The sequence below is a fragment of the Peromyscus leucopus genome, chromosome 1, assembly GCF_004664715.2.
Source record: "Peromyscus leucopus breed LL Stock chromosome 1, UCI_PerLeu_2.1, whole genome shotgun sequence".
NCBI lineage: Eukaryota > Metazoa > Chordata > Mammalia > Rodentia > Cricetidae > Peromyscus > Peromyscus leucopus.
In genome coordinates, this window is record NC_051063.1 from 15564880 (window position 1) to 15591945 (window position 27066).

The window sequence follows — 27066 nt, forward strand, 5'->3', positions numbered from 1 at the left end:
GCTCTTCCCTTCCTCCCCCTTCCCTTTTGTATTCTTTCCCTCCTGCCCCCCCAAATTAACAGTTTCATCCCCAACTTGTTCTTAGTGCTGACTATAATGAACATAGAGAGGAGGGCCTTTGTGTGTGACACTTTTTCTCAGCTTAAAAAAAAAAAAATCCCATATGGTTAGTCGGCTGAACTTATTCATGGAAGATTCCAGAGATTAACATGCTGTTTGAGGGCTGTTAGGTTCTGATTATGCCCTCACAAACTGTTAAGAGGTCAATCTTTAGAGCAGGTGCCTGGGCCAGTGTGAATCTCTTTCTAGGGCTCAGCTTTTTCATGAACAAAATGGGGATAATGGTGCCTCCTTGTAGATTTGTTTGAGGGTTACATATTAAGTTCTAGCCCACCCTGGTCTACAGAACCCTGTCTCAAAACAAAGTTTTAAAGCCATTACAGTGTAAAACCTTCTCTTCCTTTTCACAGTGACAAGGTATCATGTATGCCGCTGGTTCCAGGGGACACTCCCCTGCCTTCCTGCAACCTCAAAACGGAAACGGCCATCGCTCACCTGGTTATGTTCCTGGCAAGGTGGTTCCCTTACGTCCTCCTCCTCCTCCAAAGAACCACGCTTCAGCCAAATTGACCTCCACCAGCCAAGAAGCCCCAGCAACCTTTGCTTTCTCCTCAGAGGAGCAGCAAACGTCCAGGGAGAACCGGAAGCAGAAGAGACACAAGAACACCTTCATCTGCTTCGCGATAACCAGCTTCTCTTTTTTTGTGGCGCTTGCAGTCATTTTGGGAATATCCTCAAAATATGCTCCAGATGGTATGTACTGCGTGCCCATGCACATGTGTGTGCGTGCACATAGAGAGAGCATAGTCTAAAAGAAGAGCTAAGGAGAGGAAGTAGGATACTTTTTTTTTAAAGGAAAAAAACCTTGTGGTGCTTAGGCTGGCTCTAACTGCCTAATCCACAGGTAGGATGAGGTGTAACGTCTTGTGAATGAGAGCAGTTGTTTGAGGGATCTGTGGGAAACTAAATGGGAAGGCTTGGCTTTCTTAGCATTTTTGGCTCCCCACTGTGTCTCAGGGTTCAAGTTGTTCTTGGAGCATCTCTTAAAATGTTCTTTACTAATTTGTGAGAGTGCAGGATTGTACTTTGTGGGAGCTGTGAGTTCTGGATTGAAATATGTTTATTTGGTCATACATATAGTGATAACGTGGACTTCATTTTAAAAAAACCAACAAGTGACTAAAAGAGAAACTGTTTTGTGATATGAAACAGGCTTGATAAACAGTGTAAAATACTTTTGAGTTATGGAGTGTATCCTTAAAAGAAACGTCTATCTGTGTGTGTGAGTTGATACATTTGTCCAGTCCCACCCATTCTGTTCATGGCTAAATATCATACAGGGAATTTTCATTTCTTAAGTGACATTTGTTTGTCAAGAAGTCAGGTCAGAAATTTAATGATCAGTGCTGAGGAGGTAATTCAGTTGGTGAGGATCTGAGTTTAGTTCCCAAAATCTACAAGGGGTAGGACAGTGGCCCACAACCACGTTGAGCTCTAGGGGATCCCATACCTTCTTCTGGTTTCATTGGACTCCTGCATACACATGACATACATTCATAAACAAACACACATAAATAAAAATTTTAAAAAAAAGGTCTTAAAAAAACAAAACTCGGTATGTTCGCATGTGTTTGTAATCCAGCACTGGGAAGGTGGGACCAGAAAGATTCCTGACTCTGAATGGAGCCAGCCTAGCCTGACTGAGGGGTGACTCTCTGGGTTACTCTCTTGTCTCCATGCGTGACCCACTCTCTGATCTTCAGGAGCATGTGTGCATGCGCGCGCGCGCACACACACACACACACACACACACACACACACACAGAGAGAGAGAGAGAGAGAGAGAGAGAGAGAGAGAATGAGAGAATGAGAGAATGAGAGAATGAGAGAATGAATTTATTTAATGGTAATAAATTTATTTTGATTGGTTTTGGAGAAACATGTTGCCCGTCAACTTCAGTATGTTTTCAATAAACAGTAGCAACAGCTTCATAGAAATGCCCATGGAATGGTGTAAAACTCAGAGGCCCCAGACCATTACTACCTGAGTTGAGTACTCCTTTGTCTTTTTTTTTTTTTTTTTTTTTTTTGAACAAAGTCTACTACAGGTTTTTGTCTAAGGAGAAGCCTCCTTAACTGGATATAATAGTGTAACAGTTGAGGCCCCCTTTGCCCTTTGTAAAACTTACAAATATTATTTTATTTTGGTTTTCAGGGTACTTTAGGGATTGTGTCAATTTAAAGTCCTGGAGGAAGTAGTTACCAACATTTCTAAAAGAATAAACAGGGGTAAGAGAGAGGAGCCTGTCCACATTTTTGCTGGCCAAGCCAGCTGGCCACACTGGGAATTTATAACATTGATTTCCCTTGCCTGCAGTACTGACTTTCTATTCCAGGTTCCAAACACAATAACCAAGTTCTGATTCACATTTTCCAAATAATCGTCAGGAGCGGGATGCCAGACTAGTGGGAAATCAGAGCTGCAATCTGTGGCTTTCCTTGGGATTTTCTTAGTCCATCTAAAACACGAGGCTGCAGATGTGGGTCCTGGAGTCAGTGCTCGTTAGTCCCACATGTTGGCAGTACAAGTGGAGATGATTGCTGGGAAGATCTAGTGTGCTGGAGTGTTTTATGGTCAGCCTCACTGTGGCTTTTGCTCTTATGAATGTGCCTAGGAGATGGGGCTGGCGAGTTGATTTTTAATGATTTCTGCACATCCTACATTTTCTCATTTAGGAATATTTTATTGGAAGGAACAACTCTGGAAACTTTTTTGGGTGATATTTCTAATGGAGTGTGCTCTCTAGGAATTAATTACAAGCAATGAAGAGGAATTGCGTAACTCTTACAATGGACTTCAGGTCTCCACAGATTGGAATTCCTTCTCAGTAGCTTGTGACATGTGACATTTGCTTCTTACCTAACACTCTGGAGAATTCCAGCTCTACGTTTTATGAGAAAATAGGGAGGTTGAAGAAAAGTCATCTTATTTTTTTTGTAGTGCTGGGGGTTGAACTCTGGGCCTTTTCTGTTCTAAACAAGCATTCTACCACTGAGCTACCCCACCGTTTCCAACGATTGCCTTTAGTATAATGGTTTAGAATGAATTGTGTGAAGAGTTAAATAGTAATTATGCATCTGGTATGAGAAAAATAATCTCATCAAATAATTGCCAAGGCCTTAGTGAGACTAATTGAATTCTAGTTGCTGTCACTTCAGAGTGGCAGCATAGGCCACTTAAGCACTGAGAAATGGGACAATTATGGCATTGGGTGTGCAGGTTCAAAGGCAAATTTAGAGTGCTTTCTTCTTTATCTGAGTCTCCACTATCACACATGAGCCTTCAGCCCCGGCACAGTATTTCTCCTTGTTGTCCTCAAGCATATGCCTTTCATTCCTACCTTTGCTTAATTTAAACACAGGTGCTTAATTTAAATACAGCTGACTTGAGTAATGGACGAGGATGGTGGGATATATATATATATATATATATATATATATATATATATATATTCCTTCTAGTCTTTTTGAAATGGGTTTATTTTTATTGTTTTTAATTTATGCTTATGTGTGTGTGTGTGTGTGTGTGTGTGTGTGTGTGTGTGTGTGTGTGTGTATTTGTGTGAGGGAATGCCACATGTGTGGGTTAATCACAGAGGCCGGAAGAGCAGATCGGATCCCTCAGAACTGTAGTTACAGGCGATTGTGAGCTAATGTGGGTGCTGAGAACCGGACTCTGTGAGAGCGGTCCACTCTCTGAAGCATTGTTCATTGTTCCGCCTCCCAGCCCCAACATTTCGTGTGTTGTTGTCTCCCCTTCATGCTCCTCCTACTTAAGTACTAAGTTCCACCCTTTGGGGTCTGAGTCTGTGAAGCTGCCTCTGGACCCCCAGCTTTTTCTTCTATTGTCTGAGGACACTTTCACCTAAATTGAGAACCACATTATTTGTCATTTATTTATTTCAAACATGATGGCTTTTCTCCCAGGCTGGTTTATAGACCTGCAGAAATATGCCCGCCCCCCTCAATAGTTTACAAAATTCACAGTATCTGCTATAGAGTGGACAAAATGATCTCTGGCAAATCTTGAGTTGTTAACTGATCAAAAGTAAAGCTATGATTTTCTTTCCCCTAGAAGTATTTCATACATAAACAGCAGCCATTTTATTATCTACTATTCAGGAGACAAGCCACACTTCTGGTTAGGAAGACTGCAAGTTAACGGACCTCATTTCTTCAGGGAGTTTCCACATCACTACACTCACTAACTAATCTTTGTTTGGGCTTCTCCGCTCTGCAGTTTCCTCATCTCTGAAAATGAGAGGTCATGGTTTTAGCCCCTTGCATTCTGTAGTTTTGCTGAGGAAGTGTCCATAGTGTCCATGTGGGGAAAGAGGTGCTCTTGCTGCCTACTTTCTGATTCTCTGTGTGTAGGAAGAAACTTTTGAATATCTAACATACATGTTAGAAATTTCTGCAGTTTCTGTTTCCATTAGTCCAGGTTTGGGGGGGGGTGGAGAAAGAGAGAAAGAGAGAATGAATGTGTCTGTTTGGCTGAAATTATGGGAATCAAATCCAGGACCTCAGGCATGATAAACTAGCCAGTGGGCTCCGTTGCCAGCCTATTATTTTCTTTTCTAAAACATCTTTATAGTGTGGGTCTAAAAGAAATTTATTCTTACTGTTATTTCCAAACTAGGTAGTCAGGGGAACTTCATTTTTATCTTGTGAAGTTTGGCCTAAACCAGGTGATGACTTAGTTTTGTGCTAACTTTTTTTTTTTTTATTTAATATATTGAAGTAAAGAAATCATACCTCTTCTTTTTGGGAACGGGTGGGATTTCCATTTCAGGGACAGGAGATCAGTGTCTCTGCACTTTCCATGCAGATCTGTACTCAATGACAGCAATTCTTGGCCTTGGCTGGTCATGTGGTTTTCTTGCACTTTGTTGGATTGGATTCTACATCAGGGTTGTGTTGTTTTGTAGAGAATTGTCCAGATCAAAACCCTCGTCTCAGGAACTGGGATCCAGGACAAGATTCTGCAAAACACGTTGTTATCAAGGAAGGGGATATGTTCCGCCTGACCTCAGATGCTACAGTGAATTCTATAGTCATTCAGGATGGAGGTAGGTGACGTCCCTGTCTGTGGGAGCCCCAGGGATGCTCTGTGATGTGGGCGTCATTGCTGTTCTTCATATAGAATAGCTGTAGTAGATTTTGTTCAAAAAAAGAAAGACAAAATACAAAGGGATGCACAATTTTTTCTCGTTGCTGGCATTAAGTGCTTACAGGAGTGCCTTAAGAGAGTATATTTGGGCTCAGAGGTCCAGAGGGTGCCGTTCACAATGGCAGGGGAGACATGGAGACCGGGGCGTTTTCCTCTGAGGAGCTCGCACCTGGTCACATCATGATGGCAGCCAGGAAACAGCTGGGATTGGAGCCCGGGGGCCATGGCCCATCCCCAGTGACCCACAGCTGCTAGTCTGAACACAGTTCCAAAGGTTCAAGTAGTGTTGTTCCTTGCAGGACTGCTTGTGTTTGGGGATGATAAAGATGGATCCAGAAACGTTACCTTGAGGACTCGTTACATCCTGATCCAGGATGGTGGGGCGCTTCATATTGGAGCAGAAAAATGTCGCTATAGATCCAAAGCGACAATTACCTTGTATGGCAAGTCAGATGAAGGTGAAAGTATGCCAACATTTGGCAAAAAGTTTATTGGCGTGGAGGCTGGTGGGATACTGGAGTTACATGGGGCACGGAGGACATCATGGACGATGCTGGCAAGGACTCTGCATTCCTCAGGCTTGCCCTTTGGCTCCTATGCCTTTGAAAAGGACTTTTCCCGGGGCCTTAATGTGAGGGTCATTGACCAAGACACAGCCAGAGTTTTGGAATATGAGAAGTTTGATACCCACGAGTACCACAATGAGAGCCGGCGACTTCAGGAATTTTTGAGAGCTCAGGATCCCGGTCGGATTGTAGCTATTGCTGTTGGAGATTCAGCAGTCAAGAGCCTGTTGCAGGGAACGATCCAGATGATCCAGGACCGGTTGGGAAGTAAGCTGATCCAAGGGCTGGGCTACAGGTAGGTAGACCTTGTTCCTCCCTTCCCAGCTCTGCGGTGGAGTTTGTATCCTGTGAAAGCAGAGAAGGTGGGCAGAGAACCCCAGACAGCTGCTGCTGCTTTAGCTGGCTGCATGGCCACTCCGGAAGACCTTCCCTATGGGTACAGCAGACTGCCTCTTCTTTGCACCATGTTTTAAACTACTAGATGTGGTACACAGAAGAACAGTCTTGGCTTTGATTTATGAAGCTCTTTGTGAATTGTCTTTAAGGCCAGTGGAAAACACAGAGATGAGGGTCTAAAAAACACTCAGGAGAATGAAGATAATTTGCTTCTGAAGAGACTTCCTCTTACCATTACCTTCTGAACATAATAAGACTGAAGATGCTTGAGGCCTAGGCTAATTGAGACAACTGAGCAGCTGAGAGGTTAGGGCACAGTTCCATGGAAAGCCTGTCATAAAAGCCCTAAGGGGTAGGCAGGCTTAGGTCTCTTTTTCTTTCTCTTTTGGAATTTTTTGCATGATAATATGACTGGAATCCTTTACATGCTATTTTAATTCCACTTGCTTCATTGGCTCAGTTCTGTCGAATTCTGGCATAGGAGAGGCAGCCAAAAGTTGGAGAGCTAAGCTAATCATTCATACAGAAGTTATCGCTACTAATTCTCTACTAATCTCCCTTGATTTCCTAATACTGTCTGGAGGCTGAGGGAAGTGACTGGCTCACCATTTAATTAGAAAGAAAGGAAGGAAGGAAGGAAGGAGGGAGGGAGGGAGGGAAGGAGAGAGAGAGAGAGAGAGAGAGAGAGAGAGAGAGAGAGAGAGAAAGCCTGAAGTTGTAATTCTGCTGAATGTTCTTAGGAACTTTGGGAAATGTTTACAGTGACAGAAATAGGGGTCTCAAAACTGCGCACTGAAATGACCCACTTAGATTCTCCTAGGCACAGTGTTGTCCACAGAAACTCTTGAAGATGATGTTAGTGAAGGAAAGAGGTCTGCTATCATCTTGAATTGCTTCTTATTCACTTTTTCTTATGAGATGCCAAAACACAAGAAGGAAAACCAACAGCCAAAAGCTGGCCTGGGGAAATACTAGGCATGCTGCAGAGGCAAGAGGCCTTCAGGACTTGAGGGGTGTGCTGTCTAGGTAGCAGAGAATGGCTGTCTAGACACAGGCTATCAGGAGCAAAGCCTCAGAGGGTTTACTCTGATACACAAATGGAGAAGTGCTAAAATAAGACAACACAGCTTAATGGTAGTTTACAAGGCGATCTCATGTAGTCACCACTCAGGCCAAGAAACAAAAGCTTGTCAGCATTCCTTCCGACCACCACTGCTAGGCTCTAACCATTCCTTCCTCTCCAAAGATAAGCATTCACCTGAAGTAGAGAACACACTAAGGGTTAGGTTAGTCCTTTTCTGAGCTTCATATAAATGGTAGGAGACTAAATAGTTTGTGTCTGGCTATTCTTGCTCACATGAGTTCTGTTCATATTGCTGCACATAGGGCTGGCCTTTTTTTTTTTTTTTTTTTACATCATTGTTTTATTTATTTATCTATTTATCTATCTACCTACTTATTTATTTATTTCTTGTTTTCCAATACAGGGTCTCTCTGTGTAGCTCTGACTCTCCTGGAACTCACTTTGTAGACCAGACTGGCCTTGAACTCATGCCTGCCTGCCTCTGCCCAAGGGCTGGGATTAAAGGCGTGTGCCACCATGCCCAGCTTACCCCATTGTTTATTTTCTATGAATGAGTATACTACAGTTTGTTTACTGTGGATATCAGAATGGCTTTCCAACTTGAACCTACTACCAGATGTGTTTCTGTAACTGTTTCTTTACCCATTTACTGATGTGCATGTGCACCCATTCCTATAATGCGTAGACCAAGGAGTAGAAACATATTCTTGGCAAAGTTAGATGCCTAATGTGTTAGTCAACTTTCAGTAACCATGACAAAATATCTAAGACATTCACTAACTTAGAAGGAGAGCTTACTTTTGGCTCACAGTTTGACAGATTTCATTCCATGGTCCCTTGGCCCTGTGGCTTTAGGCCTTTGGCAAGGCAGAGAAATCACAGTAGTGATAGTGCGTAAAGCTGCTTACCCCATGATGCCTAGGATGCAGAGTGAGAAGAGGGGCCCTGGGGTGGATGAAGCCATGCCAGGGCATGTCCCCAGTGACATGTGCACGTGTATACGTGTGTGTGTGTGTGTGTGTGTGCGCGCACACGCGCGTGTGCGTGTGCGTGCGCGTGCGTGTGCGTGTGCGTGTGTGTGTGTGTGTGTGTGTGTGTGTGTGTGTCTATCCCCAGGTATGTGTCTGTGTTCGTTTCCATGTCTGTGTCCCCAGAGGCCTGAAGAGGGTGTCAGATTCCACGGAGCTAGGTTGTGAGCCGCTTCCTATAGGTGCAGGGTACTTAAGACTGTTCCTCCAGTGCTCTTAACTTCTCTACAGCCCTTACCTGGCCAGCCCAACCCCCCTCTCCCCACCATCTCTTAAAGGTTCAACTACCCTTGAATAGCCCCCTTGGCTGGAAAACAAGCCTCCAACACGTTGGGCCTTTGGGGGAACACTGAAGATCCAAACCGGAGCACCTCCTTTGTTTCCTGGTGTGGCAGTGGCAGCGGTGACAGCTTGTGCTCCTCTGTGTCATCGCTGCTTCTGGTCTTGTGTCGCCATAACTGTCCTGGCTTTGCTTCTTCCCTCTACTGAAGTGCTCTCTAAATTCCCTTTAAAATATCCCTGCTCGGTTAATGGAGACGTTAGAATGGTGTTCACCAGCCTTCCACGGTATTGGCATTATCTCCAGTGTACCGAAGCAGGCACCCCTTGAAGATTGTGTTCTAGGGCATTGAAATTTCCCACAAGTGGAGGAGGAAGTGGGAGTGTTCTTGAGATAATGTTAATAGAGCAGAACATTGTTTTACAGTTGCTGAAGCAGTTCTGGGCAGGAAAGGAGCCTCTGACATTCTTCCTCTCCTCTCTGCTGGGAGATAATAGTTGAGACAGTCTTTGTTTGATCCTTTCTGCTGTATCAAGGGATATAAACAGCTCTGACTGGTTCTCAGCCCCTAATCCTCACTGGGGCAGCTGTGGGACTTGGAAGGCTGGAGGCTGGCTTTAGTGCACTTTTTCTCTGAGTATCTAGCCATCTGTCTGGCATAGATTACATTTAGTATTTTTTTTTTCCTCAAAGTATGAAGTTCACATTTTTCTTTTCATGTTTGAACCAGGGGGCTTAAGGCAAGTTTCCTGGCTTTTGTTGCTATACATTTTTTCTTTGACTAACTTTGGATACAAGCTGGGGCGAGTCCATTAAATATTTGTTATTGTGGAAGTCAGATGGCATTTTAAAAACACATTGCTTTCTACAGGTAATTGTTTGTAAAATTGAAAATTTGTTGGATAGCAATTCTGTGGCTTATTTAAGGATGTTTAGAAACTTCAAACTCAGTGATTCTCCACTGAGAATCACTGAAATACACAGACATTAAAAACTGCTAATGCTCAGGGTGTCTTAGATCAGGTTTTCGTAGGACAACAGTCAAAAGAGTGGTAATTACTGTTGTAAACTGTGACCTCTAAATAAGGTGTGTGTATGTGTGTGTGTGTGTGTGTGTGTGTGTGTGTGTGTGTGTGTGTGTGTGTGTAGGCCCTTGAACAACCTTTAGTGTCTCCCTCAATCACTTTCCACCTCATATTTTGAGACAGGACCTTCCACTGAACCTGGACTTCATAGATTTGCCTAGGGTAACTAGCCAGTAAGCTATAGAGATCTGCCTGTGTCTGCCTCTGTAACAGTGGGATCACAGATGTGTGCCACTGGACCCTGCCTTTTATGAGGTGGTAAGAATCTGAACTTAGGTCTTTATGCTTTTCCAGCAGGATCTCTACTGACTGAGCCCCCTCCCTAGAACCTAAGTGTTCTCAGGGTATGGTTAGGAGCATCATTTGGCATCCCTGGGAAATTTGCTAGACATGAGGATTCTTTGATCCTCTGATTCTCAGGCCGTGGTGGGGGAGGGGGGGAGTGGGGCAGTGATCTGATTTAAGAGTTCTTCCCTCAAGTCATTCTGATGCTAAGGCTTGAGAGCTACTGTTAACTCAGTGTTGATCTACTTGAACATCCAGGTTCCCAGACTCCCCAGCATTAACTTTTAAAGCCTCCAGGCCATGAGTTCCATCCCTAGAAATATCATGAAAGCAACCAAACAAAAAAATAAAACAAATTGAGAAGTCAGGTGTGATGGCGGTCCCAGGACTTTGGTCATGGAGGCAAGAGGGTCAGGAATTTAAGATCATTCTCCCAACTGTATAATTCAGCGCCAGCCTCGGTTACCCAAGACCCTGTCTCAAAAACAAAAACAACCAGCAAACACTACAAGAGAGCAGATGGCAGTCTTTTTAGGAGATAGCAAGGAATTTATGTCTAGCATGACACATGCTTGTGTGTGTGTGTGTGTGTGTGTGTGTGTGTGTGTGTGTCCATCCGTCCGTCCATCCGTCCGTCCAGGAAGGAAGTCCATGATTAACTGATGCCATAGTCATTGCTGTTTTACCTGTGAGTGAGCTGGAAAAACAAGTTTTTGAAAATCAGGTGCATTTGCTTCTGTGACGTCAGTTACTTCAGCAAAAGCCTAGAAACTGCAGCCTCATGGGAAAAGTGAGAAATGAAATACAGATGTTGAAAACCAGCCTCCCACTATATCCATGGCTGGGGCTTGGGTCATTTCTGTGACAAATGACCAGATGTGCTTGCTGTTTTCCTTATAGGCAAGCTTGGGCTTTAGTTGGTGTCATTGATGGTGGAAGTTCCTCCTGCAATGAATCCGTGAGAAACTATGAAAACCATAGTACTGGCGGGAAGGCCCTGGCTCAAGGAGAATTTTATACCTTGGATGGTCAGAAGTTCTCCGTGACGGCCTATAGTGAATGGATTGAAGGTAGGCAAAGGGGGTTTGAACTCTGTGAGACACGGGTAAGTACTGTGACAGATGGCTGTAGGGTGTTACTGTTCAAACATCAGTCTGTCTTGGCAGAGTCGTCAGCCAGTCAGAGTTGGAGCTGATTTCCCTACTAAACGTAAATCTTGTAGACTCAGGAAGTCTGGACTAGCTGCTGATCTATTTTAGTTTCGGCAGCCCTCCTTGGACTGTGTTCTTGATCCTGAGTCATAGTGTCTAATTAAGTAGTATAATAGTTGATCATGTGTCAGCTTGATGAGTTCTACAGACAAACCTGCCTTCTGGTTTTCCCAAAGAAGAAGCTATTCTAGGATGTTTAAATTTTATGTGTACTCCTCCTTTCCATTTTTAACCTGTTTTCTTTCCTTTTTTTAAAAATTTATTTTTATTTTATATGCATTGGTGTTTTGCCCGCATGTATGTCTGTGTGAGGATGCCAGATCCCCTGGAACTGGAGCTATAGACAATTGTGAGCTGCCATTGTGGGTGCTGGGAATTAAATTCGGATCCTTTGGAAGAACAGCTAATGCTCTTAACCACTGAGCCATCTCTCCAGCCCCTAACCTGTTTTCTTAATCAGTTATTTTTAAAAACAAAGATTTTATTTGTTCCTATTTTATGTGTTTGTGTGAATGCCTGCGTGTATGTGTACCACATGTTTGTGTACCCGATGGCTGAGGAGGCCAGAGAGGGCATCAGATCTCCTGAACCTGGAGTTACGGGTAGGGTAGTTGTGAGCTGCCATGTGGGTGCCGGGAACTGAACCCGGGTTTTCTACAAGATCAACAAGTGCTTTTAACTGCTGAGCCCCATCTCTTAGGCTTCGAAAGAGTTATCTGAATTCTTTAATTTTTTTATTGCATTTATTTATTTATTATGCACATGTATGTGCACAGTGCACGTACAGCATGCATGTGGAGGTCAGAAAACAGCTGAGGGTTGGTTCTCTTCTACCATGTGGGACCCAGGGATCAAACTTAGGTCACCAGGTGTGATGACGAGTGCTTTTTCCTGCTGAGCCATCTTTCTGGCTAAATTTTCTTCAATATAAGTTTTTATTGTAATCCTTACAACCTTTTTCTTTGCCTATCACTCATTGTGTAGTCCAGGCTGCTATGATTTGTTTGACTAATGCTTTGCATTGGGTATTTAGGGAGTGTCTGGCTTTGTGGGATTTCTTAATTTCCCTATTTGCTGCCAGGGCTTATCTCGCATTAGTTGTGGATTGGCTCCTTCCTGTCTTTGTTTTTTCAATACCTGCCTCTTCCAAGCAAGTGAGGTATGAAATGAATGTGAGCTGAGCAAAATTAAGAGGTACTTACTGTATATGCAGTTACCCAGGTCTTCTCATCTGTGCAGAAACCCAGTTAATTTTTCATGAATTCGGACTGTTGTTGATAGAGTACCTGGGATCCTATCCTGGTTCTTTTACTTCCTTTTGATCATAGACGTGGGATTCACTTCCTAACCTCAGTCTTCTCATTTGAAGAATGAGGATAAGAAGAGAAACACTAGGTAGGGATGCCATACATATCAAATTTGAAGTTTTAGCATAGTACATGCAAGCCCTGAATGTGTACTGATGCTGCCACAAACATGACTCGGGTTATAACAAAATCTTTTGTATGATTGTGATTGAGCACAGTGTTCTGTTTTAGAGCAAATAAATGGGGGCTAGAGAGATGGCTCGGTGGTTAAAAGAACTGGTGCTCTTCCAGAGGAGCTGTGTTCGGTTCCTGGCACCCACCTGCAATTTAGAACTGTCTGCAATGCCAGTTCCACAGAATCTGACGTGGTCTCTTCTGGCCTCTGTGGACACTGCATGCATGTGGTGCATAGAGCATGTGGTACGTAGACATACATGCAGTCAAGACACCTATACACATAAAAGAAAAATAAAGAAAATATTAAAAAGTCAAATAAACGGAATGTCCGAGATGTGACAAGAACTTCTCCCATATTGCTTCTGAGCAATGTGGGTTTAAGAGAGGACGTGGTCTCTATGATGAGTGGAGAAGCTGGACCTTCTGGCCTCAGTAGCAGTCTCAGGCAGAGGTGTTAAGTACCAGCCCTACAGTTTGGTCCTGTATGTGTTCAATAGTCCTGTCTCCAGGAAAGTTCCGGGCTGGAGGCGACTGCACCAGGGGTTGAGTCAGTTTCTCCTGCGTAGGGACCTTAATTTCCACATCATATTGGCTGCTCATTTCTGAAAGTGGGAACTCCTGACATCTGCCATGGGCTGATGTCCTCAGTGACTCCTGCTTTCCGGAAGGGGTGGAAATTCTCCCTAGGAAGCAGGAGACTGAACTCACTTCCTTTTAGACTTCAGTGAGGAGTGCCAGGAGGAGATTATCATAGGCAAGATTTTCTCCTCAGCCTAGAAAAAAGTGAGAAGTTAACAAACACTAAAGTGTTCCCAAGACCTTTCTGACTTTTATTGTTTTAAGAGAAATAAATTCTAAGGACTTTTCAAATCAAAATTTATTTAGTATTGTTATCTTGGAAAAAAAGAATTGAAATTTAATGTGAAAAAAATTGAAAATTTCCTCATTGTTCCTTTTAATGGAGTATTTTATTTTAATAAAACCTTAAATTTGGAGTAGTGATTTGTGGTAGGATTTCTGATGATCTTTTTTTAAGTTGCCTATTTCTATTTTTGGAAGGATATATTATATGAAAATGAAGACATGTTATAAATAAACATTTCTTATTTATAACATTTTCATTTGTAAACAAAATCTTATAAATAAAATTTATTATAATTGCTGGAGTTATTTATCTTAGGAAATGTGAGTCCAGGGAACATACTGAGAATGCACTCCAGGTTTACTAGATACTTATGTGTATGTTTATGTTTGCATATATGTGTACACATGTGTACTTTGCAGAAAATAGGCAGGCAAGGCAGATTAGTCTCCAGTAACAGACTTCATGACTTGTCCAGGTTAGGTTTTATCTGGGCAATTGACTAAGACTGTGAGACTATCCATATTGTTCTTGTTTCTTGCCAACATTTCCTGTCTTTTTCTTCTCCCAACTCAAGTAGACCTACTCTTTAGTTCATTAGAGTCAGCAACATCTTGCTAGTTAAGATGATGCTGGAGAAGCATTTATTCAACATGAATCTTTCTTGTCTATTGACTTTTGTAAAGTAGCTGTCTTTGATTCTGTTCACATTTCCCCAAGATCAGCTTTTTGCTCATGGCATTTTTTAGAATCACAGATATTGTAGGAACAGTAAAGGCTTCAACACTGCACTGTATGCAGCAAACCAAAGTGTAAGCTAGAGAAACACTGGATTACCACTTGGGTTTGTCTCTGTGTGATTAGGAATCAGCTTTGACTTTCAGAGGCAGTGTTTGGAAAAACCACCTGTCTTAACCACCTTTTTATTGTTTTGATAAACCACCATGACCAAGGCAACTTCATAGAGGTTAAAGCATTACTCTGGGGTTTACAGTTTCAGGGTTAGACTCCATGACCATCCTGGAGCACTGCAGCATTTATAAAAGTAAAGCATTACTCTGGGGTTTACAGTTTCAGAGGGTTAGACTCCATGACCATCCTGGAGCACAGCAGCATTTATAGAAGTAAAGCATTACTCTGGGGTTTACAGTTTCAGAGGGTTAGAGTCCCTGAGCATCCTGGTGGGAGCGCAGCAGCAGGTGGGAGCAGTAGCTGAGAGTTCACATCTTGAGACAACCATGAAGCAGAGAGAGCCAACTGGTAATAATGGCATGGACCTTTGCAACCTCAAAACCTGTGACATACCTCCTCCACACCTCCTAATTCTTCCCTGACAGTTCCTCAACTGGGAACCAAGTATTCAGATATATGAGCCATCCTCATTCAAATTTTCATACCGCCTATTAGTAGTCAGAAGGTTCCATCATTTACAATATGTCATCCTCCAAAGGAGCTAAGATAGAAAGGTCACAGTCGTGTACTCCTAGGTCACAGTGTATCAAACAGGCTATATTTATCCATTTGGCAAACATCAGTAACCTATACTGTGAAGAAGAAAGAGTGGTGAATACATGAAGGGGGTAACCCTGCCGCCTTCATTGATACCCCTTGCAAGGATGAGAAAGGTATAGAAACTGCCAATGTCTTCTCAGGCCCAGAGCAGAGGTTACCTCCAGCAAGGATGGTGCGGAAGTCTTTAAAGACTTCTTGTGAGCTCAGTTTGAGGTGCTGGGGGACCAAATCCAGGCACAGTTTGTGTGCTAGACTGGCGTTCTACTCACTGAGCTTCCTCTCCAGCAATTTCCCAGCATTTTATAAATGGGGTAGTGTAGTAGAATATTATTTTATGGTATGTTACTTTTGTTTATGTTGTATTTGTTTAGCTCTGTGAAGCTGTGTTATTGTGCCTGTGTAAAACACCCAAAGGTCTAATTAAAAACTGGCCAATAGCAAGACAGGAGAAAGGATAGGTGAGGCTGGCAGGCAGAGAGAATATATAGGAGAAATCTGGGAGGAGGGAGCTAAGATTTAGGAGCCAGAGAAGGAGAAGGACTCCAGGGGCCAACCACCTAGCTACACAGCAAGACACGGAGTCAGAGTAAGATTTACAGAAGTAAGAGAACAGGAAAAGCCCAGAGGCAAAAGGTAGACAGGATAAGATAAAATAAGAAAACCTGGCTAGAAACTAAGCCAAGCTAAGGCCGGGCATTCATAAGTAATAATAAGCCTCTGTGTGTGATTTATTTGGGAGCTGGGTGACGGGCCCCCCAAAAGAGCAAAAACCTCCAACAACAGGGTAGATAGTAATTTGTTTGGTGAACAAGAGTGGAAACTCCTCCTAGGCAAAGAATGCAGAATATGGTTGCCCTTCCACTATGTAGAACCAAGAGAAAAGGTGGCATTCACGAGGAGGCCAGCCTTGGCTGACTTCGTTGGTGCCTGGACCTTGGACCTTACAGTCTCTAGAACTTGGAAAAATAGATTTCATTGTTAATAAATTTTTAAAAAGAAATGATTAAAGTGTGCACAAAGCACAGAAATGAACTGTTTTGCAGTTGACTTTCTTTCCTAGCAGAAAGAGGGTCTGTGTACCAATGTCCTGTCTCTTCTGATGACTTGGACCAAATAAAGCCACTGGCCATTTATTTCAGACCTATTCTATGTCTGGCCACTTCTGTTCGTGTGATGTGTTCCTGGTATAGGTGAGTATTTTGGGGGTGGCAGCAGTTTTTGTGCTGAGATAAAGTGAGCAAAGGACACCAACACTGAGAATCTTCAGACTTTTAAAGAAGGTTTACTGATGTAACATTTGTATCATGGCTGGTAGTGTATGGGCTCTCTTCCTTCTGGGGGCCAGAATCTATATCTTCTTATTTTTATTATTCAGAGACAAATGATTAGCACATGGTTAGCATTAGGGGAAAAAAAAATCATTGAATTGTATTTATTTTAGTTTTTGATTTGTAACTCAGAGACACATATTTATTTATTTAAGAAAACACTTCTCTTGATGCCTGTTTGTTTGCTTGTTTGTTTAGGAATATCTCTTTCTGGTTTCCGGGTGGAGATTGCAGATGGAGCCAAGCTTCACCTGTTGGACGACGTTAGCAGCTGGGAAGCTGGAGACCGAATTGTGGTTGCCAGCACCGACTATTCCATGTACCAAGCCGAGGAGTTCACTCTGCTCCCATGCCCGGAGTGCAGCCGTTTTCAGGTCAAAGTTAAAGGTACCGGACTCCTCCTCCTCTACTCTGGAAACACACTCTTTTCTCGGCCTCTGATTCCTGCAGTCTTTTCTCCTGCTCACCCTGTATCAGCCTGGACATTGATCTTAGTGTGCGTTTATAGAGGGTGGTGCATAGAACGCTGCCCTTACAGGCAGTGTTCCCGCCACTGGTGAGACAGAGCAGGTGATCAGTGCTCCTCTGTATCCATTTCCTTGTTAAAGGAAAAGATGAGGACTAGGCAAACCGGTTTTCTGAACTCGACTAACAACTAATTAATTTTTAATATTAGACCTTTTTTTTTTTTTTTTTTTTTTTCTGTAGTCCTGACTGTCCTGAAAGACTAGGACTATCATTCTGTAGACCGGGCTGGCCTCCAACTCATAGAGATCCGCCAGCCTCTGCCTCCTGAGTGCTGGGATGCCGGGATTATAGGCGTGTACCACCACTGCCTGGCGTTTAATATTAGCCTTTCTTAAGTGAAGGAAGTATTTTTTGAATTCCTACTTGTTTGACTAAAAAAGAAAAGAGATCCTTAGTCATATTTAAAATGGACCAAATAAGCTATTTTGATTAGATTTTTATCTCCTACTGTAATTGTGAATAGTACAGTTTTTGGAAGAGAGCAGTTTGCAACGAGATTCTTACCGTGAGCTGTGAGTGGAAAGAAAGGCTACCGTCCGCCGGGTGCTCACTCCTCCTTGTCCTCTGCTCACTGGTCCTGCCCAAAGCCCCTTGTGTTCCCCTTGTGGGCTTTAGCACACTGTTTTCTTCATGTTGCTTTCCTGTTTCTGTCCTCACAATTACACCGTGAGGCCACAAAGCAGAAGCTGCAGGTGCCCTTCAAGAAGTACTTGCTTGTATTTGAGTAAAGGATGTTGACGTTTGAAATTTTTGTGCTTTAAAAAAAGAATAAGTAGAATGTTAAGTAAAATTCTTCGTTTAGAGTTGGCATTCCCCGCCCCCCGCCCCATGTTTGTTCAGTTTTCTACTTTTCCTTCTTTTCATAATACTAGACACATAGGGGGAAAAAAAAGGAAATTCCCAAGTTATGATACCATCCATCATCACTATCTGTGGAAAGTCCCACACTCCTTCCTGAAAAACATCAGGGGGAGAAAACAAACTTCTTTGAAATTGCTTGTAAACTTCCAGGAAAGGTAGCTATTTAAAAGACAGTAAGCAGGGAAAAAAAGATGGCCATCTCCACTGGCTAGGATGCAAATGCTGGTCACATACTTTGAAGTAGAAGCACAATGTGACATGCCATAGCAACAGCTACAGAAGCATTTATTTCTAAGATTCCCTGGCATTTGGTTCTTCATATGTGTCCTTCGGGTGGCTGCAGGATAAGGGCAGAAACTAGGGGGACAGTGTTAGGCCAGTCCCACAGCTTTAGTGCTCATTACGGGAGGGCTGAGCTACAGGGGGTGGAGCAGCAGCAGGAGCGCTGGCTTTGGGTGGGCAGGTGGATTGACAGTCTTTAAGATCCCTGCTTCTGGGAGTCTGTCATTCTGAGCTGTTAGATAACGTCCTGGGATTGTCAAATGATGGAGAGTGCTTTTCTGGGTGGTTTCACATTTTCTTTGTTCTGACATTGTCCTTCCTTCATGCACATCACCAGAGACCCCCCAGTACCTGCATGTTGGTGAGATCATAGACGGGATAGACATGAGAGCTGAGGTTGGAATCCTCACCCGGAACATTGTGATCCAAGGAGAAATGGAGGACTCGTGCTATGCTGAAAACCAATGCCAGTTCTTCGAAAATGACACCTTTGGAGGACATGTGATGGTGGGCAAAAGGATTTGATGACTTCTTTGAAACCTAGTAGCTAAGTACTAAGAAATTTTCGAGTTGCTAAGGAATTTTGAGTGGTGGGGTTAGGTAGAGGTTGTGTATATGTGTGTGTTTTGTGGGTGTGTGTGTGTTATTCATATATATGGATATTAAAAAGACATTGTAATTCTTTTTTAAATATTAGAAAATGTTTAAAAACAAAACCAAATAAACATAAAAGAAAAGCTGGGCGATGGTGGTGCACGCCTTTAATCCCAGCACTCAGGAGGCAGAGGCAGGCAGATCTTTGTGAGTGTGAGGCCAGCCTGGTCTACAGAGCGAGATCCAGGTAAGGCACAAAGCTACACAGAGAAACCCTGTCTCGAAAAACAAAAAAAAAAAAAACCATAAAAGGGAGCAAGGTGTGATTGTATATACCTGTAATCTCAGAACTTAGGAGGCTGAACCAGGAGAAGGAGTTCAAAGCTAGCTTTGGCTACTATATTGGACTGGGCTGTGTGAGACCCTGTTTTTCTCTGTCTGTCTCACTCTCTGTCTCTCTGTCTCTCTCTCTTTCTGACACACACACACACACACACACACACACACACACACACACACACATGAATAAATAAGAAGAAAGTTGTGCCTTTAGGTAGCCTGGACTGTAGTTCATCCATTAAGAATTATTCTGTGGAGAATTATCATCTCTATGCATCAGGAAGAACCCAGTCACACAGAGAATACCATGATGATCTTGATCCCATGCCTGCAATTTCTCAGAAACTCTTGGCCTCAGAAGAACCAGATACTACTAAAGGGTCTGTACTAATGTGCACAATCAAAATCTGGTTCTGTAAAAGTTATTGAGTGCAGATTTTGATTCTGGAGGAAAACAAGCAGCTGCCATGTGGTAGACGGTATTCTGTGTGCCCAGTCGTTGGGTCTGATCCACATTTGGCTGTGCCTGTCTGAGCTCTCTTTCTGTGCTGGGTGGCCTTTGGTTATTAGCTTTGCTTCTGAATCTGTGGCTTCAGAAATGCTGGTGCAGCGTTACTGCCTTATTTTCAGTTATGTGATTGGAAAACCCAGTGCTTGAAGAGTGCTCCAACTTTGTATCATGGGGGAGTTTCTTCCCATAGGGGAATTTTTAAAGAGAGCTTTCACAAACTGAACACTGGTGCAGATTTAGAAATTTAGTAGCTATCCAGCTGTGGTGGAGAATATAGAGATGAAAGAAAATGAGACTCTGGATGGCCAAAATATAGACAGCCTCTGGTCTAATTTAATGATTATCTTGGCTTCATTGTGAGTGCATTTAGCAGTCACCATATACTGAAGTTAGAACTTGGATCTTTTTCACTGTGGAGGACGGTCTACGGTTATGGGGATGAAGTACGGCTTCAGATTCTGATCTGTTTAGTTCGGCAGTGGCTTTCTAATGTTGCAGCCTTACTGACACTGTTGAGTCTTCCGTGTACTTGAACAGAATACACAGGCGGGTGTGGTGGTGTGCACCTTGTCATCCCGGGGCTTGCTAGGCTGAGGTAGAAGGATTTCGGTAAGGATGATGATGAGGCCAGCCTGAGCTACATATTGAGGGCCAGGCCAGCCAGGACTACATAGCTAGGCCTTGTCTGAGGAATGAAACCCAGCTCCAACCCCAAACTCTCTATCCTACCTTGTCCCACCCCTAGGCCCCGAAAGCAGTTTGTGATTCTCCTTGTTTCATTTTTCCTTCTTTCTGATTAGAAGTTAGTCCCATGGCTCTTGGAAACATGTACCTGGATAAAGAAGCGTTTTCTATTGTTTTCCCTTTCACAGTACTGGGAGTCAAGCTGGGGGCCCCCACAAGGCAATCAAACACTACCACTGAGCTACATCCCTAGCCTCTAAAGTGCTGAGTTATTAAGTGAGGCTCTGGTAAAACACAAAAGGAAAAGAAATATGCTTATTTTATTTTATTGGTAAATGTGTGTTTGTGTGGGGGTGCAGGTGTGTGTGTGTGTGTGTTGCATGTATGTAGAAGTCAGAAGTCATCCTTGAGGGTTGTCCCTCAGGCGTTGTCCACCTTGATTTTGAGACAAGGTCTCATTGGGACCCAGGACTCACCACTTAGGCTAGAGTGGCTGACCAGCAAGCCCATGAATCTGCCTGTATCTGCCTCCCCAGTGCTGGGATCACAGTTACCTCCGGGCCTTAGCTCTTTACACGGGGCCGGAGATTGGACTCAAGCCCTTGCGTTTGCATGGCAGACCTTCTGACAACGGATCCATCTTCCCAACCCCCAAAGTGTGAGATGTTTCCTCTGTAGACATCTTCCCTTTCCGTAATATAATACACACACACACACACACACACACACACACACACACACACACACGCACATGTATTGCTTCTTTCCTGTCCTAAAAAAGATTCCACTTGATTTGGAGTATTTTGTCTTGTAGATAGAGAAGAATTTTACTTCAGTCCATCTTTCTTATGTGGAATTAAAACACATGGGCCAGCAGCACCTGGGACGTTACCCTGTACATTTTCACCTGTGCGGAGACGTCGATTCTAAAGGAGGGTACAGACAGCCCGCGTCTGTGGATGGCCTGTCGATTCATCATAGTTTTTCGAGGTGCATCACTGTGCACGGGACCAATGGCTTGCTGGTAAGTAGCCTCCCATTGTGCTGACATGCAATCGTTGTTTTGACATGTTAGCTCTTGATTCTCAGGATTCCTCCATTTTACACCAGTAAATAGTTTGACCACATGCTGTGCTTCAACCTGCTCTTACTGGAGATTCTGTCTTTCTGTCTGTAGAAGCCTGTCTTTTTTGTTAATCACCTAAATTGTCTTATGTGATATCACTTTTCACAGAAACCCCAAGCAGTCTGTGTCCAATGACATTATGCACCTACTTTCCTGCAGATCAAAGACACCATTGGATTCGACACCTTAGGTCACTGCTTCTTTTTAGAAGATGGTGTTGAACAGAGAAATATATTGTTCCATAACCTGGGGCTTCTTACCAAGCCAGGAACTCTCCTCCCCACGGACAGGAACAGCTCCATGTGCACCATCATGCGTGATGGAGTGTTTGGAAACTACATTCCTGTGCCTACCACAGACTGTATGTGAGTAATTAGTGGACAGGGAGTTGTGTGATGGTCAGGGCCTTTGACTTTTGGGGAAGCTGTTGTTGGGGAGATTTTAGTGGTCAGGGTTTTTTGTGAAGAATTCTTTAGTCACCTTCAACAATGCCTTGCAGGGCTGTTTCAACTTTCTGGATTGCTCATCCCAACAACCATCTGATCAATAATGCAGCTGCAGGCTCCCAGGTAAATCACACTCTTTTGGGTATCTTCATGCTTGTGGCTGCTCTGGCTCTTATATGGGTGTGATGTTTGTGGTGAAAGCCCAGTACTGTTTCCTGGTGCTGCTTGTCTGATTGAGAGCGAGCTAACTGGGGTGGTTCTGCCATTTCTCTAAGTCCTTGGCAGTTAGGAACTTCTGTCTAGAGACAAACAACAAATGAAAGGACAAAAGTGAGCTGGCCTCTAGGGAATGCCATCTCCAGAATGGATTGGTAGTGTGTTAGATGTGATCTTTCTGGCTTCTCGTGTATACGTCTTTGGTGAACAAGCAACATATCACTTCCAACACTAGTGCTCATGAAAAGGAAAAGCTTTTCCATGTCTTTATAGGAATGAGTCAGTGTGTAGAATACTGTGTCATTATGGCCAATGTACACATCTTTTTGGTAAATGCAGGGGTTAGTTACATTTAGGGCTATCTTGATAAAGCAGCTAAAATCTTAGCTATTTTTTGTTTAAGACAGACAAATAGGCACATATACATACAGGAGAACAATTTCTAGGAGAAAAAAACCATTATTTTTAAATGGTAGGAATTGTCCCATGGATAAACATGGGGTAAGTTATCCTTATAGTTGAATGTAGTTCAAAATTACTGATTTATATAAATGAATTTTTAATGAAACTATCAAAACTGTAACTGGACTGAAAATTACCATGTAGGTCTGTGAACATTCAGTAACATGTAAATATCCATATATACAACATCACAGTTGTTCAAAATGTTGAAAAGGACTGAAATGTGGAACATCATTTCTGAGATGTATGTAAGAGAGGAGCTGGAGAGAACATTTCCTTGAGCAAACCAGGATGCAGTGTAACCGCTGTACCTGCACCTTAAAACATGTGATGTCCTTAAAACATGAAATGGAACTTGAAAGGCTCTGACATTTGAAGATTGTCTTTTGCCTGGGCAGACACTGGACATTCGATGATTTCATATTTCAATTCATTCATTCTCCATCAAGTATCTGAGGTGCTTGTGTGGGTTTGTGCTTAGCATTTCTTATTGGAGTTAGGACAGAGAGACAAGCCTGGCCTGCTTTAAGTCAGCAGCCAGAGTGCTGCTTCCTCTTAGCTTTGCCAGCCGCTAGGACCACAGAGGAGAGCTGTTGTGAATAGCCCATAAAGAGCCTGGGGCAAGGCTGTGAGTTTCTCTCCTGATCTTGAGCAAGAATAATGAACGTGTCTCATGCATGTTCTTCTGGTCACTCTTGAATTTTTTTTCTTCTCTAGAAAAATTGCTTCAGTAAAAATAGCATTTGTCAGGGCCTTCTGCTCCCAGAATAGGCGAAACCATTTCATTACACCTTACCATTGCCTTTGACAAAGCTGTCATTACCTGTTTAGACATGACAGTGTCTAACAGTGAACAGCTGCTGTGTGCCTGCACACCCCTCACCCCCCAAACCCATGGCGTCTTGGGGCGGCTGGCTTTGCCCTCTGCTTGCAGGGGTGCAGTCTCAAGCCTTTTCTCCAGTCCCGTTATATTTTCTTCTGCTATCTGAATTACATCCAAAATGTTGAGGTGACCAACGGTTTTTTCATAATAGTTTGTTTTATTAAGACCCATTTGTAAATTTCCATCATGGAAAAATGTTGACATTATAGTCATTTGGGTGTGTAGGTGTGTATACTTTCCACATTTTGTGTTTCCTCTGTGTCCCTAAAGGACTTTAGTAACAACTAACAGGATACTATATATGTCATATTTTAATTCTCTTTCCCCTCCCCCTCTCCCCCATTAGATTATTAATTACTTAACAGTAGTCTTACTATACATAAGCACTTAGTGGGCACTAAATAAACACTGCTGAATTTGAGCCAATATCTTTTTATGCTGTATGTTTAAGTAAAAAAGCTGTTTTTCAATGTTCCGATGTGAATTTATCCTTCCTTTGAGCTAATTTTTTCAGTTTCAAATTTAAAAAATGGAATGGATTAATAAGAATTTATTTCTGTTTTCATGTCTCACGTTATGTCAGAAACTTTCAACTGTTTGCTTTAGGGCCAGTAGTCTTCAGTAAAAACAGACAGGGTCCACACTGGGAACAGCACCTGATTCATACGTGTGGCGTTTTTCCCCCACCTGGCACAAACTTGCCCGAGAACAGGAAGGGCATTGGAGTTGTTTGAAAGAAGCCAGTGAGCTCTGTCTGCCAGCAGACAGTTGTTTAATAGGCATGACTCATCTATTGATCAGGTCTGGAGGTAAACATGAAAAACCACATTGCTCAAAGGCTCTGCGTCCCGGCATCCAGAAGGCAAGCAGAGTTGCTCCATCTGCATAACACTGTAGACATGGAATGATGGGAAAGCTGGATTTGGGTCTTGCCAACTACGTCTTTTGTCCAATCCTGCAGCAAAATTGTATTTGCTTTGAAAAATAAAGCAGATATAACTGCTTGGGGGATGCTATATAATGTGGGCAACTTTTTGCACTCAATTCTTAAAACATGGAAAGCATTTGTTACGGAGTATTTCATGAGGCTGTTTCATGTGGTGGCTTCATAAAACTGAGGCTTTACATGCATGCAAGGACAATGTTGTATATTCCAGAATTCAGATATAATACAAATATGTGTATAGATGACATGAAACCAGGACTGCAAGGGTCAGAGGAAGTCTATTATGGGATGGGGGGTGGGGCAAGGGGAAAGAGAAATACCACATCATTTTCTTCATAGAAAGAATCTGGATTGTACATATGTACTTGTGTGTCTGGTATATAATTCTACAGGAGAGGAGGGGGAACTTGGGGGGGGCCAGAGGTGGATGGGATAAATATGAGCAGGCGTAGTGATCCATTCGTTGAAATGTCATAAAAAAACCTGTTTATTTTATACATTAAAATTTAGAGATAGTGTTTTTAATGACCTTGCCTTTCATTTGTAGATGCTGGAATATGGTACTTTTCCACAAGGAACCACTGGGGAATCCAGTGGGATGCAGCTCCTGGAGAAACCGAACTCACTCCACTAGGAATATTTTATAACAACAGGGTTCATTTCAAATTTTTAAGGTAGGCCTCTGGCTTTTGAAGTCATGGATGCACAGGGTAGGATCCACTGCTGCAAATCGGGCCTTCCTCTTCCTGCTTCCTGTGACAGAGTAGTAACAGATGGAGGAATTTTATGATGAGCAGCTGCTCACTTGGCTCAGGGTTCTGGTGGCTGGGATTCCTAACCCAGGCCAACATCTGGTAAGGGCTAGTCTAGTCACATCTCCCAATGACACAGCACACACTTGCACATATGATACTGTGTAAATTCCGTCATAGACTCCTGATTAGTCCTGCCTGCACGCAGTTGTAGTCGCGCAGCGTGGTCTCGCTACCTGACTCCGCGGAGAACCGCGGCAGGGATAGCCGAAATCAATGCCTTGAACTCGAACTGCCCTGCCTGCCTGCACCTCTAGCACGCGTGCGTACGACTTTTTTCTCGAGAATCAACCTTATTCGTCATTATTGTGATTCGTCACGTCGGTAGGGTGGTTACTTATGAGGGGCAGGATCGATGGGTCGAGTGACCGTTAGAGGACAACTGACCATGTCTGGAGCTGGGACCCTGCTTGACTTCCACATGCTTCTCTCCAACCAGATTGCTACGTTGGAGTGACTTTTGCCATGTTACTGGCTACCAAAGTATTGAATGATGGTGGGAAAATACCCACGTAAGAACATTACGCTAAATTCCAGTCGCCTAAAAGGTCATTCAGAAGTCCAGAGTTTGCTGGACTGTAATGATCTGGTTGGGATGTCATGACTCACATATCATCCCGGTCCTTCCCATCATCAATAGAAATATCCGGATTCCATTTCCTTGCTTAAAGTACTTAATCTTTTTATTGTTTGTAATCAATTAGATCTTTATGCTGTGATATGGTCGTATCAAGAGTTCTAATGAACTTTCCATGTATGACATACAGAGGAAGGATCCACGAGAAACGTATCTCAGTGTTTAATTGGTGTTTAGTAGGTAAGAATTGCTCATTGGCAAGCATGTGGAAACCTGAAATTAGGGCACGATAGCTAACGACCTTATGTCTAGTCGCATGATGCACGAGGCGCTCATGGGAGTCAGGCTGCGGTTCAGGTTATGTGCTCAAGGGCTACGATCGTGAGACGAGGGTGTCGATATAGTTGCCATGGGTTAGTTGCAAGCAGAGAGCCGAGTATGGCGAGCCCAGGGGGAGCGTTTGGCGGACCTCATACGCAGTTAGTCAGGGCACTCTTGGTATTCCAGTCAGAAATAGATGTAGCCATGCCTTTCAGTCGGATATTACGGATATTTATGGCACACACAGATGAGGACACGGGCACGTCATTGTGACCTCTCTTACACCAATTCGACGTTAAATTGCTATCAGCCCATGGAAATACATTCATGAACAAAGTGAAGTGTTTGTTGGTATTTGGGTGTTAAGGCTATTGCTAACATAGATAGTATCATTACACGAGGAGGTGATCCGTGAGTAAGAGAGCAATCCGGAAGAGGAGCCTATACTGGTCGCAAGCTGGAGTTTCTCTGGCAAGCTCTGCTCAGTGAGTCTGTTCATGCAGGCATTCAGATTTGGAGATCGCACGGACGTAAGCATGATGGAGGGAGAGTGGAGAGCGCATTATGTGCATCATTAGGCTGCGTCTGTATAGTCTGGTCCCACACGTATCGAGAGCCACTCCGCCCATGCAGAGGGAGCTCAATCCGCTGCTGCCGTATCAGTTAGAGGGCTGAAGTGCTAGTGCTTCGTACAGGGCACGGCGGAGCTATCATACGAAGACCCTCGTGCGAGCAGATGCCGTAAGAGCAACACACATGTGCACACAGGTTCCTCCCACAAACACACATGACAGTGCACATTAAAGTCACTGCCAACGGACCATGCGTCTATAATTTCTAAGTTGTTAGCGGCTAGCTGAAGGACTTTATGGAGTCAGCACCAGATGTGAGGATTTGCGGCGGGGTCAGTGTATGATTCAGATCTACCAGAGTCCTGTCGGATAAGTTGAGTCTGGTGAATTGTTGATGGCGAACTGGAGCTGAAGGCTACGAGGTATTTAATTTGTAGAAGATTAATAGATGCTAATGAGTCTTAATATTTTGAAAGTTACCAATAGTGACACACG

General features: G+C 43.3%; 1 protein-coding gene across 4 annotated transcripts in view; it reads left to right on the top strand.

Annotated features, from left to right (window-relative positions):
• Cemip2 (cell migration inducing hyaluronidase 2) overlaps positions 1-27066 on the top strand; it is an 83600-nt gene that overhangs the window by 13708 nt on the left and 42826 nt on the right. For all 4 annotated transcript variants that reach the window (XM_028893909.2, XM_037205295.1, XM_028893917.2 and 1 more), the window contains 9 exons: positions 471-813; positions 5049-5189; positions 5590-6151; positions 10915-11084; positions 16610-16798; positions 18420-18589; positions 21025-21234; positions 21496-21701; positions 21836-21905. In XM_028893909.2, the coding sequence (XP_028749742.1) occupies positions 483-813; positions 5049-5189; positions 5590-6151; positions 10915-11084; positions 16610-16798; positions 18420-18589; positions 21025-21234; positions 21496-21701; positions 21836-21905 (2049 nt within the window). In that variant the 5' untranslated portion in view covers positions 471-482. The remainder of the gene's footprint in view (positions 1-470; positions 814-5048; positions 5190-5589; positions 6152-10914; positions 11085-16609; positions 16799-18419; positions 18590-21024; positions 21235-21495; positions 21702-21835; positions 21906-27066) is intronic.